General features: G+C 41.0%; 1 protein-coding gene across 3 annotated transcripts in view; it reads right to left on the bottom strand.

Annotated features, from left to right (window-relative positions):
- Positions 1-526: 526 nt before the first annotated feature.
- The window catches only part of ARHGEF18 (Rho/Rac guanine nucleotide exchange factor 18), a 50,155-nt gene continuing 37,324 nt past the window's right edge, over positions 527-13,357 (bottom strand). For all 3 annotated transcript variants that reach the window (XM_035892286.1, XM_035892285.1, XM_035892287.1), the window contains exons 20-31: positions 12,496-12,572; positions 10,072-10,250; positions 9,586-9,677; positions 9,074-9,262; positions 8,262-8,399; positions 7,088-7,209; positions 6,582-6,638; positions 5,829-5,876; positions 4,761-5,228; positions 3,712-4,039; positions 1,891-2,013; positions 527-1,785 (exon numbers count right to left, since the gene is read on the bottom strand). In XM_035892286.1, the coding sequence (XP_035748179.1) occupies positions 1,625-1,785; positions 1,891-2,013; positions 3,712-4,039; positions 4,761-5,228; positions 5,829-5,876; positions 6,582-6,638; positions 7,088-7,209; positions 8,262-8,399; positions 9,074-9,262; positions 9,586-9,677; positions 10,072-10,250; positions 12,496-12,572 (1,982 nt within the window). In that variant the 3' untranslated portion in view covers positions 527-1,624. The remainder of the gene's footprint in view (positions 1,786-1,890; positions 2,014-3,711; positions 4,040-4,760; positions 5,229-5,828; positions 5,877-6,581; positions 6,639-7,087; positions 7,210-8,261; positions 8,400-9,073; positions 9,263-9,585; positions 9,678-10,071; positions 10,251-12,495; positions 12,573-13,357) is intronic.

Below are 13,357 nucleotides of genomic sequence, written 5' to 3'. Positions count from 1 at the left end.
GCCTCTGAGACAGCATCAATCATTTGAAGAGACCGACAAATTGCCATTCGATGCCATTGCCACGTGGCTGGATGGAGAACTGACCAGGCATTCCATCCATCGGTGCTGGAAATCACCTTAAACCAGGGTGAAAGATATGAAAAAACCCTATTATCAATCATGTTTTGAAAGGCATTAACCCAAGTTTTTAAGCTCTGAGATACCGATTTCTTTAATTCTGTAATAACACCTTCTAAACAATCTCTCCTGTGCACAATATAGCTGACCGGTCACACTCAACGTATATTGGAATACACATCCTTAGGTGATGTGTGCAATAAAGAACTGAGATACAGAGCGAAGTACTCGAACACAACAAAATGACTGTGCAAATTACTACAAAGGGAAATAATGCCTTTTGAGCAGAACACTTAATGTCATCACCATTCCATGATTAAGAACTGACCCATTTAACAAGAGGTATCAAAGCTGGCTTAGCTGTAAGCAGCTATACCAACACAGGTTTAGCTAAGAGGTGGTGGTGGTGGTTTTTTTTTTTTTTTAATTTTAAAACCAAACAGTTCTTATTCCCTTCATTCCTAACCAGTGGTGCAGAGAAGTCTCTGCAGTTACAGCAGCTTTGATATCTTCTGGTACTTGGAGTAAAGTCCCGACAAGTTAACAGACAAACAAGAGACACAGAAAACTTAGGATTAAACAAGACAATAAATTACTGCATTCAGACCTTCTTATACATGCCTTCAGCAAAGAACAAAATCCAAGTCTCTAAGTTCATTCTGAACCAACTCATGAGTTTTCCTTGGGAACCTGTACTGCTCTCGCTAACATGGAGAGCTACCCGACGGCTCCAAGGAGACAGGTATCCCAGTGCAAGCTGACGGCCAGCAAAATGTGCATTTAGTCCAACTCGTTATTACTGTTGTATATTCTCATGTGTCCGACCCTTCTCTTCCACAAGCAGGTGGAGCTCCTGACCCGTGAAGACTCTGTTAAGAAGCTTACCTTCTCTCTTCCACTGTACCTGGCCACCGAGCACATGCTCCACTGAACTCGCTAAAGAAACAGAGATGCTAGCCTGGCTCCTCTGAGCAGGTCTCACAACATCTGGCATGCCTGGCTGCAAGGAGAGCAGCTTGCTAGTCAACTAGTTATCAACACACTGGTAGCATAATCCATTACCGACCATGTACCTGTGAAAATGGATTTAAAAATTCGCAGCCATTTTGGGGCCTACTGCTAAAACTTTTTACATAAAAATCTGGGCGATTCAACATCAACTATAACAATTTACAAGACTGTGCCCACAAAGAGTGTACAATCTCCGAAAAGAGCACGTTACAATAAATGGCAGCATTTTAATATGCTCTGAATTTATATACCCATGCCATGTGTCAATACATTTCCAAGTTTGGAGAATTTAAAAGCAAATTGTTACTACTGTGCCCTCATTCTAAGCTGCTGGCAGAGAAGCCAGCAAAGGAGAACAGTAATCCTGGTCTGGTCCTTGCTAGTAGTAATGGGGCAGGGACAAAAAGACATCCATGTCAGGTCTCTGTCATGTTGCGCACTGGGGCCTGAGTTCTTGAAACAGTATGTCAGAAGATTAATCTTCAAATGGAAATAATCAGAAGAAAATTACATCTTCTTTGCTGGTATCATCTTGCACATTTAACAGACTCGGCTGAGAGGTCACCAGGGTCTGAACGTGAACGTTATTGGGCTTGAATAGGTTCGCTGAGGCAGATGAAAGTGCTTCTGGCTGAGCATCTGTAGGGCCATACAATTCTATTAAGTAAAAAAAAAAAAAAAAAAAAGGAAGAAGTCATATTCATGATGCTGCACAGAGAGCCCGATGCATTTCCACAGACACGCAAGCTGGGTAAGACATACCTTGTTGGAATGCAGTGGCCTGGCTGCTTGGGAGGACTGGACTTGCTGATCGCCTGCCTCTCAGGACACCCTCCTCTCGTCCAACAAGCCTAGGGGGAAGCAGCTGCTTCTGATCAACAGATGCTAAAGAAAATATTTTACAAATTAGATTTGAGGCTAGCAGTACTTTATAAATTTCACTATTTCATGCTGGGACCCACTGTACTGACACCTTTGCATATCCAAGGAAGCTGCTCTACCACAAAGAGCTGGTGCTTCTGTTGCAAGTTACTTAAATTTTCTCTTCAGCTCTTTAGACCACAACTACTTTCCTTCTCCTCTTCCTTGAGGACTTCTAACCCAGTTACTAGCAGCCCCTGACAACCACAGATTTAAAGTATTATAAAACACAGTAAGGGGAAAAAAAAAATCTTTGTCCTTAGCATTCAAATAGCGGTGGCTATTTGCGTACTTTTAACATGCAGAACTGTGATGAACTTTTGTCTCTGCTCTCCATCTGTCTCACAGCTGCTCTGCAGCAGAGTGCATTGATTCTGCTGCTATGGCTTGCCAGTTTCTCAATTTCAACAATAAAAGCAATTCATGAAACGGTTGCTCTGCACCCAAAGAACTCCTCTCAGCACGCATTCCTTACATGTCACAAAACCCAAACTCAATACACAGTATTTTGCCTCTGGTACAGAAAGTCTTGTTCCATTTTATTCTAAGATCTACATATGGGGATAACAAGCATGCATCCCACTAATGCTCGTGAGAGAATAGAGACCAATATATTTGTGTTTTATACCTTCCATATAAATTCCAGAAAAACACCATTAAGTGCATTTCCACTGCAGAGATCATTATGTAAGAGCTATTATAAAATAAGAGTTGAGGAGATGTGGTATTAGAGTTTTATTTTGCCATTTACCAGCATTTGGTATTCAGGGTAAGAGGATATTAGGCTTCATTTATGTGCAAAAACATAAGCAAGTTTGTAATTGTACTAAACTTTAGGCATGACAGAGACAGATGTTTCTACAATGTGCAAAAGACTTTCCCCCCTCCCTTCCCCGAGTCCACTATAGCAGTGTAGGCCCAAGTGACGGGTAAGCTTGCCAAGTCTGAATCCTATACAAAGCTAAAAAGATAATTTTGTAACTTCAAATTATAGGCCATTCTCCTGAGCTGGCATGTAAGGCTATTTTAAGTGGTAGAGAAAAAGTGGTTTTTGCTGCATCTGTCATTGGCAAAGATCACTACTTTAGTACCTAGCAGTTAGCAGCAGAAATTACACCATGACGGGGTGACCGTATTTTTACTTGCTTCTATTTCTGACAAAATTAGACCCTTTCAACTCTACAACACACACAGCATCTCAATTCTGGTGTGGAAATCTGTATTTAATGACTGACTGGTGCTAAGAAAGGCATTGCATTCAATGTCCTTACAACTCTGGACAGATAGCAAAAAAAGATTAAGCCAGCCTCAGAACATTCCACTCATGCAGAACAAGCAAAACATTTGCTATTTCCCTTTAACACTACAGTTAGGCAAGAAGATTTTACATCCATGTTTACAAACTCTCACCGTCATTCTGTTCTGTTGGATTACAGAACTCCATTTTCAACATTATCCCTTTGGGCTGTATTTCCAATTTAAATAGTGGACACACGTAACTCAAACTTCAGGATTTTAAGAGCCTACTAACTGCGGTAAGCACACCAACAATCTGTAGCATACTAATTCCTGGTTCCACATGGGTGGTCGGAGGTTTAAACTACAGTGTTCTGTCTCCCTGTGAGGCTGGCAGAGATCAGAAATGCATTTAAACACACTCACCTGAACTGTCCGTCCTATGAGATGCTTTGTTCTTCCCACCTTTCTCTTTGCTTCCTTTTGTAAAAGTCGCCAGCTTAGTTGGAATCTGCTGCTGGACTGCAGCTGGTTTCTGTATCTGATTAGTTGCGCTCAGGAGATGTATTGGCACTTCATTCTTCAGTGCAAGAGCTGGACGATTCTCCAGGGTGGTACTGTCCCTACGAGCCAGGTCTGGCCGTTCCAGGTAATCCATCCCGGAGACGCTCACTCTCACAGAGGTTTTCAAGACAGGTGGAGATGGTTCCACCCCTTCTCCATTGAAGCTATGAGAATGCCCTAGCATCTGGTTCTACGTGAGGAAAAAGGCATTTTAAGTCAAATGGGTATTTTTACCCGCTCAGATACGACGAGGAGAGACCACCCTCAGCCCTGAGAGCATAAAGCGCTTTCTAGTGTAATGTAAGGTCTAATGTAACAGGTTAGGTGAAGCCTAAAGCATGCTGGCAAATAGAAAGAGCAAGGCTCTAAGTCCTCAAACACTGAAAAGAACCTCAGCAGCTCCAGACTGCTTAATACTGCACCTAGCAAAGGGATGCAAGAGCAGACTGTGCTAGGTGATAGGATGGAGAGAAAGCAGGACCTTCAGATAGTAACAAATGAGCCAATTTAATCAGACCCCAAAATTCACATTTTGACATATAAGAAGTGTTTTTAGAAATCAACTGTGCAAAATGCTACCAATGTAGCACACCTGCAATCACCTGCCCACAGCAGGGCAGTTCCTGTATTAAAAAAAAAAAATTCCTCAGTCATGTTCAAAAATAACTTATTCTCCATTTCTGTCTTTTTAAAAAATACTCTCATTACCAAGTGTCTGGGTGGAATTTCACAGACACTGGGGAGCTGCCAAGCTCTGATCTCTCTGATGGTAGCCACCACCAGCTATTTCAGATGGTGGTTCAAGGAGCCAGGTAAAAAGCAAACATGGGTTAGTGCTGCAAAAAGGGCAACCTTCATTCAGAGGCAAGCGGGTTAACAGAAATAAAACACCAAGAAAACTAATTCCTCACCTGTCCCATTTCTGGGGAGAACGTGCCTGACACTGTGTTCTGCTTCTTCAGCTTCCTTAGCTGATCTAGGCGCTCCTTCTCTTTCTCGACTGCTCTCTGAGCTTCCCGCAACCTCTCTAGGTCATGCTGATAGGCCTCTCGCTGCCTCTCGAGTTCTTCCCTCTCCTGATGCAACTTCTCTCTCAGCTGCCGAGTCTCCTCTTCACGCTCCTGCAGCTGGGCTTCTGTGCTTTCAAATTCCCTTTGCTGCCGACTCCTTTCCCGTTCCAGGCGTGTCTGCTCCAGCTTCAGCTGGCTCTGAAGTTTCTGTACATTCATCAGTTCTTCCCTCTGTTTTTCAAAGTTCCGCTGTTTCTCCTGCTCTAGCAGCAGATTGCCTCGTGTTGACTGCAGCCGGTATTGCTTCTCCCGGTCTACCATGGTGGCTCGTTGCATCTCAATGTAGCTGTCCTGCTGAGATATCACTGCCTGGAGGGGAAATAAGAAGTTCAGCATAAGGCACACGAGTTCAAAAAACACACACAGCTAAACTAACGACAACAGCATCTACCAGATTAGATCACAGAGACTTTTGTCTTCAAGAGCAGATCTAAATTCCAGCTTGTACAGCCCGTCGTGACTGACACAGTACTAAAGATGGCTAAGCAAGTAAGTTATGCTTACATATGTCAAAATTAACATTTCTTGCACTTAGGATTATTACTCAGAATCCAACCAGCCAAAATATTGCTGATTACAAGGTTACAGTAAATACAACTAATACGTACACACAGGTGTATATCAACAACAATTTGAAGAAGAAATGAGCACAGAGAGCAGATGGAGCTCAAAGCAGCAAAAGAACTGCATTTAAGTGGGCAGAAAAAAGGAAACAATTACTTAAGACAACGGATCTAACACCTCCTTCAAAATACCAGACACAGTGTGTTTCCTTGAGTCTCAGGTCTTAAATTCTGCACTTCACTCTAGCTTTAGGGGATATTTTCAAGGTAGCTTTTCTCCACACCTGCATAAATTTTATTGTATTTAATGCCTAACAAACCTCTTGGATAGTAAATGGAGGTTTACCTGAAGGCTGAACAGCAACTGTAACAGCGTTTGTATTCTTTGGACGAGCTGAAGAGGAGGGGAGGCAGGGGGAGGGGGAAAAAAAAAGAAAAAAAAAAAAAGAAAAAAAAAGACATTAGTCACTTGAACAGAGCTCTGTTTTGGTGCAGTAGACTTTTTTTTAAACAGTGAACACAATCAACGGTATCTGTACAAAACCACACACAATGGAAGCCTGGCTACAAGAGTACACTAACACAGTAACAGCCGACAGAGCAATATGCAGGCACAATGAATTTCAGTGTATCGGTCCTTGCACGGATATAAATCAGTGCTCAGCAAATCTCACTGGGATCCCAGGGAGCAATCTTCATCACCAGTTTTCTTCACATGAGCTGTTTAATGATCACATCCCTCCCATGCTCCAGCACTGAACCACTACACAGCTGTGGCAGTCACGGGAGACTCGGAGGCAGGTTTTGTCAGTGAGCTGAGAACATGCAATCCCTCCAAAAATGCAGGAAAAGTAGTTAGCTAGCTCTCTGAAATGCGTGTCTACATAGCCATAACCCATCTTTGTTTCCAAACAGGACTTTTATTTCTGCATTGATAATGTGTTAGTCATAAGGCACTGGCTGTTAATGTGCTTGTGGTTCCACAGACATTAAAAAACCTGAGGTTTTGGGTAATTTTTTTTGTTTATTTTGTTTTTGCATGCTATTATTATAATATGGCTATTTGCTGTTAGATTTCCTAACGGCATAAGTAACATACCTGAGACTCTACAGTGGGCTGAAAACCACTGCTGTCATCCAGCCTGGTTACGTCACTCTGTAAAAAAGACAAAACCAACATCTGCGCTAGGGACACTTGTTGGGCATTGGTAGTGCTGCCAGAACAAGCTGGAAGGGTTCATCTCATTAGGGAACAGCATTTACTACCAGAGCAGAGATTGCTCCCACACGCTGAAGGACACATATCAAAAATATTTAAATCGGAGGCCAGGCTGAAACGGACGCCTGGTGATTAAAGCTAGCGTTAATGGTATGAGATCAAATGAACAAATATAAACCCAAATTATCATGCCTCTCAAGTGCCAAGCTATCAACTCACCCCATAAAACAGCCTTAACAGAGCCTAATAATTTGACAGACAGAACTCTGTTGCAGTCCAGCCCTACCAGCTATTATGACTTTTAACTTTGTGAGATTTGTTCTGCACCACTATTATGAAGAGGAACATGAGGAAATGCTTTTAAATCATGCATAAGCCCAACATACGTTTTGAGATCCTTCTTCGGCATCAGCAGGGAGGTCATGGAGTTGCACATCTGAACTGACTGCAGGGCCCCTCCAGTCCCACTGTCTCTGGTCACCACCACTGTTCTTCCTAAAACTACCACCTGAAAGAAGAGTGGAGTATGAGTAGTTCACACCAGCACAGGGCCTGTGAAAACTTCCTGCATAACAGAGCAAGCAGAAAAAAATTGTGAATTGGAAGTTAAAACCGATATGCAACTGCATGGCTCATCCTTGCTGATTCAATGCAGAAAAGCAGATAACAGTGATGAGTAGAACTGCTCAAAAAAAGTGTAAAAACTTGAGGAGAGTGGGTTAAGAGAAACAGTTCAAACTACTTTATACTATTTTAAGTGAAGCAACCACAATGCATGCACGAAAATGATCATCTGTGGCTACCAGAATTGCAAGCTCACAACATGGAATACTTGTTAGTAGAAAAACTCTATTCAAAGCAGCACCACTGTAAGCATGGAAGGAGGTAGGGGGAGATGGAAACCATACTGTATAAAGCACCTATGGCATGGCAGATATATAGCCCTTCAGAGACAACAGAAAGAATTCTAGAGATTAACCACCAGTGAAATAAAGACCTTTTTATTTTTCAATAAATGCACGAAGCAAAAATGGAGGTAAATAGTATCTAGTATTTCCACTCATTTCATTAATTAACTGATAAAACATCTGTGCCAAAAGGACAATTTATATTATCTAAGGATTCAGCAATCCTTTAGTGACTGTGCAGATACAAAAGAAAGTGGAAAAAACTTTTAATGATTCAATAATAAAAGCAGGCAGCCGAATTCAAATTTCCTAGGTTTTCAGGTCAAGCTTATTCTTTTTCAACAAAATTAAAATTCTGCGTGGAACTGTGGTAATTAGAAAGTACGGGTTAAGGTAATGCCCTTAGCATAACACCAACTGAGCACCCTACTCTGCTCTCCAGTGTTGGTATCATAAACAAAAGATACAACACGGTAATACCGCATGCTAGAAATCTGCTCTTCTTCTCCTCCTAGAACCTGGTGAAGCTTCCTTTTATTAGAGCCTCACTTAATTCATTGTTCTTATCTCATGCTCTGTACAAAGAAACACAGTAGGAGTGTGTTCACACTGCTAAGAAGCTCATCAGAATGCTGAATCTTTTCTTTCTTACTTTTATTTGAAATTGAGGGACTACTGTCATATCCTCCAAAGGTCTCCGCTCTCCTGGGGAATCCTGACCCAGAGCCATCTTCAGGATGACAGGGTCCATTGCCTAAGTGAGTGAAGATGAGGTTCTGGAGATTTTCAGCTAGGAAAGAGGAGAACATGTCATGTAAACAGCCACATCTATGCAGCGAGACAAGTGCATCATGCTAACAAGTTTAAAAAAAAGAAAAAATTAAACTATCAAGTACATTAAAAGATCGAGCAGTTTGAGAGATTTCCAGCAGCACAGATGAATTTTCCTTCGTCACTAGCTCTTTACGACAAGCTGTTAGTGCTGCACATATAAAGATGACCTCTTCCTTGATTGCAAGTTAGATTACCAAGCCTTGAGTGGGTTTGTTTGTTTGTGTGGCATTTTTTTTTCCAAAATAAAAACTAGGTTTGTGCTTATTTTCTTTCTGAATATACTATCTTTAGATAGGCTATTTTAATCTACAACCCTCATATAGTATTATATTTCAGGATTGGTGTATCATCTGAGCACTGTTACCCATCTGAATAGACTCGTCCTAAGACTCCACTGGTTGATCCTTAGAAATAAAAAAATCCAAGCTGTGAGATGGTCTTCTACTGAAAAGCACAGGCGGGCTTTACCTATCTTGCAGGTTGGTTCTGAGAATAAGGAAGTCTGAATAGCGTTACATAAAAGTATTATGTTATTACAGGGTGATTTTCAGGATCTGTACTTGGATCCTATGAGCTTATCCCCACTCCTGCATCTGAGTGAATGTGTACACATTCCCACATTACATTTACCTTCTGTCACTGCGGACTTCAAAAGAGCCTCTCCTTGCAGATTTTCCGAGATATCCCCCCGAAGCAGCAGCCTAGATCGGGATCCTTGGGAATGATCTTCAAACCCATTCATTTCAGACATTTCTAGATAAATCTGTTGCTTCTCAGTTAGACTTTGCATAATCAGCTCATCTTTCACGTTCAAACGCTCTGAAGGAAGAAACAAACTCAGTTCCACCTTCCTATTCACTGTCAGAGTACAATGTTCAATTTGGAAGATTATTATTCATTTTATGGTCAGAGCATCAAATGCAGAGATATAATTAACAGTTAAGGGGGAAACTCATGGAGCATACGAAGCTTCGTAAGACTTATTTAACTTAACTATTTCTATATAATCTTGCAATACCTTGAAAGACTTATGAAGGAGAAACTTGATCACATCATGAGATAAAAGAGCAAGACAGCCAAAAAAAAAAAAAAAAAAAAAAAAAAAAAATCACAGTTCATGGAATACATAACTAAGTCATTACCTTGAAAATCTTTCAACTTAGCAGCTCTTGCTTCAGCCAGCCTCCTCTCTGCTTCAGGTTCATTAAATGTTCCTCCTTCTTCATCAGGACAGCTGTACAACAGGGGAGACAGATACATGTTTTGATTTGCATATTAGATAACTTAAAACCATCTCAGCTTTTGCCTAGCATGTGGTTTATCTTGCACGTCAACTTCCTCCCCTTCCAAAGCCCTGCTGCATTTGACGTTAGTGAACCAAATTTTTTATTAAAAAAAAAAAAACCAAAACAAAACAACAAACCAGAATAAAGTTTTGGGCTGGTTTTTACTGCATCTTTATGAGTGGCTTCTACCCAATAAACAAAACAGAATTGCACGCTTCAGTCTTACAAATAAAGGTTAGGGATAGTCAAATGTATTTTAATGATAAATTTACATCTACGAGTCCTGCGAAGAGAAGACCGATGAGCAAGAAATAAGCCCTCTGGCTTTCGCTTGTATTTTACCTTTCCACAGCTCTGCGGATGTGTGCCATCCAGGAATTCCTCTCCTCTTTCGAGCTTGTGTGGATTTCATACATTTCTGGTCCTTTTAAGGAAGCACTAATTACGAACATTGCCTTTTCCTCATTAGCTACCTCTCTTACAATCAACTTTTGCAATGAGATAACTGGTGGTTTAGAGTCCTGTAAAACAAAATATAAAATTTATTGCACTACATTATATAAATTCTTTAGGATTTGTGCTTCCTAGCTCCCTGTCTCGCTTCTTATACAGGGCCACCATATGCCATAACGTCACAACACTAACTTTATTGCTATGGCCTCTTCACACGACACTTTTGATGTTGCCATTTTTTACTGATCAGCCATAGATCACAACATGGAATGAAGAATGTACATTGCAAAACCAAAGAGGTCTTGATACCCAATTGAATATTAAAGCATATATCAATTTGAACACCTGAGGATTCCCACTGGGTCCCAGAAGTCAAGAACAGGCTCAAAAATTTTGCTCAAAAAAAGGCAAAAACAAAATTTGAGAAAGAAAACAAACCCCTTAATGACACATGTGAAGTGAAAGAAGAGAAGAAAAGGAAGTGTTAGAAGTTCTAAGTTGGCACATTAGCTACCAAAGAAATAAAAACATAACACAGAGGTGTTACAGTGTGCCATCAGGGCCTGTGGATAATAAAACAAGGTGACAGATAGTATATTGTATAACTAAGGATTAGCTGGATTAGCTGTCAGTCAGGAGGGAGATCAGTAACTAAAAACCTATCTACCCTGCACACAGCACAGGTCCTATGTATATGTAGCCTACAAAGATCCTCCCCAGAAGAAAACAGCTCCTTTTAACTGTTGACCTTTCAGAGCATAATCCAGAGTGACAATAAGAAAAATGAACAGACATCAGGAACACTAAGTTTTGCCAACTTCTCTGAGCAGCTGTACTGCAATTCAAGCCATAGACAGAGGTCACTGGAAAAAACAGAATCACTGAGCAGATCCATTTGCTCTTCTCACTTTCTTGATTTATCTACGGCAAAGTGATATCTAAACTTCAAATGCACTGTACACATACAAAGATGCAAAAAATAGATCAGTCTGTGACTGCAGAGCATGTTACTGGAGGGAAAAAAAAACCCCACTACGTAGCAGAGATCAGCTTTTGGGGACTGCAATAAGCAACTGTGTGATATGTGCTCACAGCAAAGTTACTAGGGGACCCATAAACCAGGGCATGACCTTGCAGTGGAACAGCTACACTGACTAAGAACATGTATGCATGCTCTTATTTCTTGGGAACAATGCTTTAGCCTCGATGTAAGCTACTTATAGGTCTCAAAGCAACGGCAGTCATATGGAAAACTGCCACAACAGTCGAGATGCTGTACATTAACAGTATGTTCTTCCCCTCCATGAACTTGCTTTTCTGCTCATAGCTCAGATGCATTTTGGAAACCAGGGCAGAATTAGTCTATCAGAGTCAATGCCATAAAAAGAATTATTGTTCGAAGATTCACCGAATGCTGTTCAAGAGGAAACAATTTCCAGCCATCCTGATTTATGAAAGTATCCCCATTCTGTGCATTAGAAGGTGGTTAATTTGAAAAGCAGTGGCTTTTACAGCCCTGAGGTCACCAAAATAGCTTTTGCCATTAGAATTCAGCTCTAATGTTAATGTCTTGAAAAAAATACATCCAAGAAAACAATTACATAAAATAGTTTCTCTGTTACTGGTTCTATTACAGCTGTAACTGAACTAGATCAGGACAAAACGTACACAACTAACCGCTCTGAGGATACCTGTGGAAATGCCCTAGAAAAGCAAGCGAATCCACTGAGTGTTCGAGAGTGCTGCAGTAATTACATTTGCATTTAGTGCTTATTACATTTACTTCAGGAAAGTTCTCTGTCCCCAGTAAATCTTAGGCTACTATGACCACGGTTACCACGCCCCTAGCTGAAATGGAAGATTCTTTCCCTTCACATTAACAAACAGAAGCAGACCTCACTTGCAAGTGCCTTTCAAAACACAGTTCTAGCATGTTTAACATATACAACGTGTATAAAATAGCAGCCTAACAAAGTTCAGCAAAAGAGAAAGTCACAGCACCAGGGAAGGAGGAGCAGTGAATCTCAGCACATGCTCAGGGCATCAGAAAACCACAGGAGATGCGGCAGCTAGATACCAGCTGATACAAGGGAACACTATTTTGCACCAAGAGACAGCGGGAGGGATTCAACAAGTACCAGAACTGCTTCAGAAAAAGTGATTCTATAGTATCAGGCTGGCTAATTAACTTAATTTTCCTTCTGAACCTACCATAACAAGCATCTAACTTCTCTAGCCGTATTTTGGCTGTAGTTAATGTCACTTTCATGCATACTCTAAGTGAATGTATTAAATGAGGAGAACAATACCTACCACTGATGCAAATGTGTATTTTTGGTCCTTTTCTTGTAAGAGCAACAGGACATCAGTTAACAGGACTGCCAGAATATCTACAGGAACAACAGGGCAAGGGGGAGGGGGGGAGGAAAGCAGATTTTAAAGCAGAAAAACCAGTCCAGACTCAAAAATCACTCGACTTAAATTTCCTGTGGGTCAGGGAATAATAGCATGTCAACATTTGCAATATTGGGTCTGCTACTGCCTTCCACTTTGGTTGTCCACAGACAGCTTGCAGTCATGCAGAACCAGCACAATTCAAGTAGAACTGATTTAAAGCTTGAAAACATAGGCATCCTACACATCAATTCAAACACTCGGGAGGGAATGTCTCCCTCAACAGCAGATTCTTCTGGAACTGCAGACGTTCACTGTACCACCTACTCCTGGCTGCATTTTATGTGCCATTGAAGCTTCTCCTTGAACACTTGAGCAATGAAGCTGTTAAAATATTCACTGATGGACACTTTTGATTTTCTGGCAAAGCAGACATCATGCAGGGTGAAGGTGTCATGGGGTTGACACGACACAATTTTTCAAAGTGTGAAACCAGAGCTCGCACAAGATAATGCCTTTCCACAGGAGACTAAGTCAGTATGACTCAAAGCTTTGTCATCTACCTAAAGACCTCCCTCTTGAATTGGAAGGCAGATCAGGCAGATAATAAGCAAACAGCATAAGGAACTTATCATGCACCATTATAGAGATGCTTATTGGACAAGCCAAGAATAGACCAAGTGCTATTTCCTCCAATATCCTATTAAACAAGCAGGTTATTGTCATTTTATACTCAATCGATCAGTAATAAACAGTTACTAAAAAAAAAAAAAAAAAAAAA

The sequence above is a fragment of the Egretta garzetta genome, unplaced genomic scaffold (assembly GCF_000687185.1).
Source record: "Egretta garzetta isolate BGI_Z169 unplaced genomic scaffold, ASM68718v1 scaffold4, whole genome shotgun sequence".
NCBI lineage: Eukaryota > Metazoa > Chordata > Aves > Pelecaniformes > Ardeidae > Egretta > Egretta garzetta.
The sequence above is the reverse complement of the archived record's forward strand: the minus strand, read 5'-3'. Positions and strand labels throughout refer to the sequence as shown.